The following is a 6,742-nucleotide window of genomic DNA, read 5'->3' as shown; positions in this document are numbered from 1 at the left end:
ACTTAATGTTTGGCTATAGTCCAGCATTTACACTACTGAGCTCGGAGAGAAATGTTGGGACCCAGGACAGGACTGGAGTTGAGAATGTTCTTGTGATCACAAACCATGCATTTGTCAGCAAACAAAGCCATTGAATATGTGCAATGCGCTCATTTAAAGCCTTGTCATGTTTTTATGGCTGAGTGATGCCATCATGTAAACGTGGCTTTGTGCTTCTATGTAGTTTTGAATGTATTCTGTCAGTGATTCTGCAGATTGGTAATATTCAATAATTTTACAGTAAGCTGTGTAGTACCTGTGTATTACAATACTTGTAACAGATAATGCATTAAAGAAAAAAGGATGATCTTTTATGGACAAATATATTTTTATTTACATAGCAACATTACTAACACCATTAAATTAACTTTACAGTCAAGTATGAGAAGTCGACATACTAAAGTGCATGGTTCTTAACATCAAATCAAATATAGTTATATACATACGGCACTGTCAAACAAAAACATTTAATTGCAGTTGTCAGCAAAGTAGTTTGATCTTCGAGGTAGTCTTTAACTGGCATACTGGTGTAGCCTGAATTCCAGTGGTTTCAGAAAGTCTGGCAAAGATTCTACCTGTTCAACAGGTATGGACTGGATCATTTTCTGCATAGCCTGAACAAAAAGTGAGGGCGGAGAATGTCCTGACAACCACTGGAAAGCCTGCTTTCCGATAAGACTCTGCCACACCCCAGGATTCTTCTGCAACTGTCCCTTCATTTGAAAATCACATTTTGGCATGAAGAGAATGAGATAGCCAAGGCAGACGTGCTTGCGGCGCATGTCAGACTTGCCTTGGCGTATCTGATTTAAGAGGCAGTCCATGGGGGTGTTCCCATCTCGGTCTGTGACATAAGGACTGGCACTGTGTCCTAGCAAGAGAATCAAGCACTCAGGGCGCACCAGTTCGCACGCCAGATGCAATGCGCCTTTGCCTCCATCCATGTGAAAACATCCAAGACTGTTCATGTAGCCGTCGCGCTGGCTATCGGAGAAGTCTTTCAGAGTGTCCATAATCATACTCAGGATAGTTACGCGATTATAGCGGACAGCTACTGTGAGATGCGGGGTTGCGGATGCTTGGCAGCAGCAGAAGCTTTGACTCGGCATATCTAGTGCACCGACGGAGTATCTGTTGAGCAGGTATCTAGCATATTGTTGATGGTCGTGCACAAGTGCATACAGAAAAGCCTCGGATGGAGTGAAAACGCACGCTTGCCCGTCATCTTCCCAATGAAAAACCTCCATTGTCCGCATGTCCTCGAGCACCCATACCGGTAACAGGTCCCGGACTGCTTGATAAAAGGCAAATGAGGTTCTTTGGCATTGCTTCTCGGATTTGTAATCTGCCCTGCTGTCAAATACACCTAGATCGTAAGGCATTGTCAGTTGATCTGCAGCTCACCTAAATTTCTGAATATACCTTTTTTGCTAGGTAGGCCACAAAACATTTCTGTGCAAGCTTAGTAAACATCAACACAGGTTGTCAACACTTTTTAGAAGAGAAACATAAACACTAGAAAAAAATACCAATACTGAATTATTATTCTGCATATTATTCTTGCGCAGCAAAAACTCTTCAAAATAAAAAATAAAAGCCTATAGCAAACGAATAGGTTTAGGACACAACGTTCTTCGCTGCTTTCTGAGTGTGTTCAGTAACGAGGCAGTCGCCACCAGCCCATTTCCATTCTTCACTTGGAACAAACCCCACTACAAACTTCATCCACAGTTTATAAAGGCTCGCTGGTGGCAGAAGATATCCGAACTCCCATCATGACTGCTCTCGTTGGTCGCTCACTGCGTCAACAAAGATCGCCATTGGCTGATGACTCCAAGGTGAGATGGAATGAAACGTGACGTCCTCAGTTCAAAGTGCTCTTAACTTTTCCATATTTGTTTAGTGCGCCTTGTGAGAAAATTGTTTGGGCGACGCGCTATCGTCCCCCTATCGAGTGTCCTCACTGCATGGAGTACATTCAAAGCAATCCGGTGTACAGGACGCACGTTGGATTGTGGATCGCACTGCATGTTATGTAATTGCCCGTCTGGTGCAACGAACTTTGGTCAAAACCCCACTATGTAAATTCTGACTTAGGCGATGTGTAGGCCTATCTGTTTTACACATTAATGTTTCAAGGAATTTACAACTCTTGGGCCCTATAGTCCCGTGGTACGTTAAGGGACGTTATGAAACTATAATTTTATACGTGACATAGGCTACTGTGCATGCCTCGTTGTCATTTTAAAAATCACTTTAAACACATTGTGTAAAAGCTTGTGAGTTCGTATAGGAGTCTAATTACAGTGATAGTAAGTTTTCGTTTTCTAGTAGCCGTTCAGTAGATGGCGTGAGGCCATACGGGTCTTATAGTAGACCACGCCATCTGTATGGTTAAAACGTGTAATTACAGTTATTAATAACCCTGATTTAAAATACACTACTTGTTCGTCGTCAACATCATCAAACAATTATGTCCCCTCGTCATGATCATATATTTATATATATATATATATATATATATATATATACATTTGATTTTTTTGCCATTCAGAAATAGAAATGCAGTGTAACATCATCTATGAAACTGAGATTTGGTGTGTATATGGTTATACATCATCTAATACATTTGAAATAATGAAAGACAAAAATACTTGTAAATGGAACATTGAGTATAAAACAATTATGCAAAAATGACAGACTTGTATTGGACAACAACAACTTTTGTTGATTTGGCCTTATACTCCTGCCCATTGTATGTGAACAGAAACAATGATTAAGTTATACTGCAGACTGACAGATTTACTGGAAGGTATTTACATCCATAAACTGTAAACCATGTAGGAATTGCTGACATTTTTTCATATAGTCTTAAATAGTGTGGTTTTATTTAGTACTTGGAAGCAAATCCTTTGCATCCAATGACAGCCTGAAGTCTGCAGACCTGCAGGAAGAAAACACTGGGTATCTCCCTGATGTTATTTTAGGTTATTAGCCTTCAGTCATGACTTCAGCAAATGAAACATGCTCATTTGGATTCAGCTTTTGTGATTGACTTGCCCATTATTAAAGACAAGTAAACCAGTTCCAGCATTATTAAAGACAAGTAAACCAGTTCCAGCATTATTAAAGACAAGTAAACCAGTTTCATTGACAGCCAGAGATGTCCAAACCAGAACACAACCTACACCTTGATTCACTGATCAGGTGCTATGCTGGATTCTGAGCAGTTCCTTCATCTCATGTATCCGTAAGACTTTGTTGCACAACTATACACATTTCATTCATGTAATTCATTGCAAGCATTCTTTGGCTGTCATTTCAGTGACACACACCTGGCCAAGGTCATGGCGCCAATGTAACAGTTTCTCTCAAAACGACTCATGCGGGGCTCACACGAACCAGTGAACCTCAGAACACACTACCGTCAACCACGAAGCATTGTCAATATCACCCGACAAAAGCTACGAACCTTTCGGGTGCACAGTAAAAAACGACTTCAAGGTCTCACTGTGAGTGACCTAACAGATTGAAAGGCACTGTCTAGATATTTCCCACCATTTACACAACAAACCAGATAAACATTTGGGGTCAGCTCAACACTGGGGTCACCGTTAAGTTAGCTTAAGGGGTGAATGTAAAACATGGAGATGTGTAAAAACATACTTCTCAGCCTTGAATGTCCAAGTTTGCTCCAGTTATCAGCCAGGCTTAATGATGTACAGTCAAATGGTTTGAGACATGGGTGAGGCAGTCATACAGTAGAAGCACTCACTAAGCTTTGTGACATATTATACACTGGCACAGTGATGTTTTATAGTAATAAATCATAAATTTAACCTGGTAATATGATCTGAGTAATCTATGTGACCTTTGTAATGAAGAAATTAAGATAATCTTTACATTTTTACAGGGTAAATAATAATTATTTCTGAGGCTAGATAAAGTAGTTAGGACTGGGCTGTGCTCTATAACATAGTTCCACAGTTCAGAGAAAAGCATGGTGAATGAGTGTTTTTGATTAAAGGATTAAATACATCTGTATCACAGATGTATGCTGCTTCCTTTTTCCTTAAAAGGAAACCAACCAAAGGTGTGACACTGAACATCGTGTCTGCAGATTATGAGCTGGGCCACTTGCTCAAGGGAACAGTCACCAAAGAACACCAAGGACAACACGGAGCACACCAGATGCCTACTGATCAGCTGATGGATGAGCTGATGGATCACCATGCTAGACTACCAGTTGTGACATAAAGGCTCTATGCCAAACATGACAAATGACAGTTACAGATGTCCACTTAATTTTCAACGTGATGCACAGTGAGAACATTTGCATTGGTGAGGAATGAGGGGGAAAAAAGTAATTGTTGAGCTAAACCAATCTATATACATGGGTACATGTTTTGATCCCCCCTAGAAAATCCCTGTGCACTTGGTGGAGAGGGTGCAAATAGTAGAAGGTAGCTTCTCCCTGTAATACACTGGGGAGCCTCTGTAACCCGTTGGGGCAGTCGTTGTTTGGACAGGGCTTTGCCCTGGGCTGGTTTCTCAAAGCGAACAAAAAGAAACCAGCAAAAAAAATGTAACCCCTGAATCTGGTCCACGTAATTGCTGAGTTAAGGGTGCAAGGCATGCTACTCCACTGTTCTTTAGATGCGAATGAGGAAGCTGTAACAGGATAACCGGATCTTACTTTCCAACAAGGGCAATGGCTCAGTCCATCCAGGACCAGGGTCAGGTCCCAGGCTGGAACTTATTATCAGCCTAAGCTGCACATTTAACCAAAAACAGAATAACCAGGGTGTGCCCCCCCAGTATTTCTCCATCAATTTCGACATGGGAAGCTGAAAGAGCAGCAAGGTTGAAACTTACAGTGGAAAAGGACACTGCTCTAGGAACTCCTGAACGAAGGCCCAGATTTGTCTGTAAAGGGAGAATCCCCTGTGTTTCTGCACCATGACTCAAAAGCCATCCATTTGTAGGCTCTAGGCATCTGAATAGTCTCACAGAGATTCAGAGGCAATCCTGTCAATGAGACATCACTGTGCACAGGGTCCAGAACATCACTTCATGTCAGCAGAGACAGAAGCCGTTTGAAGGGAGAGGGGACAAGTCATGCCAGTTGAGATAGACAGCCTCTGTCCATGTGGCTAATGCCCAGAGCTGGACCCGTTGCATTCACAGCAGGTCAAGAGGTATTACAGTTATCATAGATGCCCTCATACCCAGAGGCAGTTGCAAAGCAAACTAAAGCCCCAAACCAAAATTGGGCAAGCACAAAGTGTTTATCCCTTTAGGCAACTGTTCCATCAATTCTCAAAGATGGAGTATCGGCTTATTAACATCCAAAAATAGAAATAGTGAAACATTTTCTCTCTTTCCATTCCCACTGAACCGGAACTTTTTGTTGGGGATGGTGCTTGTGATTAGTGTATAAAGTTCCTCTATCTGTTCCACTACAAATTAAAGCAACTATATCAAGAAAGTGTCCTGTTCTCAGAGGATACACTCAGAGAACTACAGATTCCAATTTTCATCCATGCAAGACGAACAAGAAGTTGTTTATTTTAAAGTCCACATATCACGGTTCCTTTTTCTAAAAGCGCCTGCAATGGGGCACATGAGCATCAGAACTGGACCACGGAGCAATGGCAGAAGGTGGCCTGGTCTGATGAATCACATTTTCTTTTACATCACGCGGATGGCTGGGTGCGTGTGCGTTGCTTACCTGGAGAACACATGGCCCCAGGATGCACTATGGGAAGAAGGCATGCCTGGTGGAGGCAGTTTGATGCCATTCATGTGGATGTTACTTTGACACGTACCACCTACCTGAGCATTGTTGCAGACCATGTGCACCCTTTCATGGCAACGTATTCCCTGATGGCACTGACCTATTTCAGCAGGATAATACGCCCCACCACAAAGCAAAAATGGTTCAAGGAATGGTTTGAGGAAGAAAACACAGAGTTCAAGGTGTTGACTTGGCCTCCAAGTTCCCCACATCTCAATCCAATCAAGCATCTGTTGGATGTGCTGGACAAACAGGTTAGATCCATGGAGGCCCCACCTCGCAACTTAAAGGATCTGCTGCTAATGTCTTGGTGCCAAATACCACACCTTCAGAGGTCTAGTGGAGTCCATGCCTCAACAGGTCAGAGCTGTTTTGGCGCCAAAAGGGGGACCTACACAATATTAGGCAGGTGGTCATAATGGTATGGCTGATCTGTATAGAATGGCCTTTTCAGATTTTCTGTGTAGAAGTTGGTCTAAATGTGAAAGAGTTGCATCTACTTTCCTTGACATGTTTCCAGACGGTGTGATTTTAAAATCTCTCTCTAATTCTTGAATTATATTCTTTATTTATTTATTATTACATTTTGATGAATACAGTTTATTTCTAAATGATCTAAATATTGGACCAAATACTAAACATATGACTAATAAAAACGTAAGTGAAACTCTCCAAGTTCTTATTCTCGGGTGTGTGTGTGTGTGTGTGTGTGTGGGGGGGGGCAAACACAAAGTGCTTTTGTTCACACAGTAAAACAGATATGAAAATAAATCTGAGGAAGTTATGAGATATGTATTTATTTTAACAATGTTATGGATGCCAGAAGTCACATGCATTTTAATTACATTGAGTTAAAAAAGTTTACTCAACTCCAAATCAAATTCCAGTATTATATTTTAAAAGCTT

At 41.5% G+C, this 6,742-nt stretch overlaps 1 protein-coding gene across 1 annotated transcript; it reads right to left on the bottom strand.

Moving 5' to 3' along the window:
* Positions 1-343: 343 nt before the first annotated feature.
* ankrd9 (ankyrin repeat domain 9) lies at positions 344-1,822 on the bottom strand. The gene has a single exon (XM_010892915.4). The coding sequence runs from the start codon at positions 1,419-1,421 to the stop codon at positions 552-554; it is 870 nt and encodes a 289-aa protein (XP_010891217.2). The 5' UTR covers positions 1,422-1,822; the 3' UTR covers positions 344-551.
* Positions 1,823-6,742: the final 4,920 nt, after the last annotated feature.

The sequence above is a fragment of the Esox lucius genome, chromosome 15 (genome assembly GCF_011004845.1).
Source record: "Esox lucius isolate fEsoLuc1 chromosome 15, fEsoLuc1.pri, whole genome shotgun sequence".
Classification (NCBI taxonomy): domain Eukaryota; kingdom Metazoa; phylum Chordata; class Actinopteri; order Esociformes; family Esocidae; genus Esox; species Esox lucius.
Note: the sequence above shows the minus strand (reverse complement) of the source record. Positions and strands in the feature narration are given on the sequence as shown.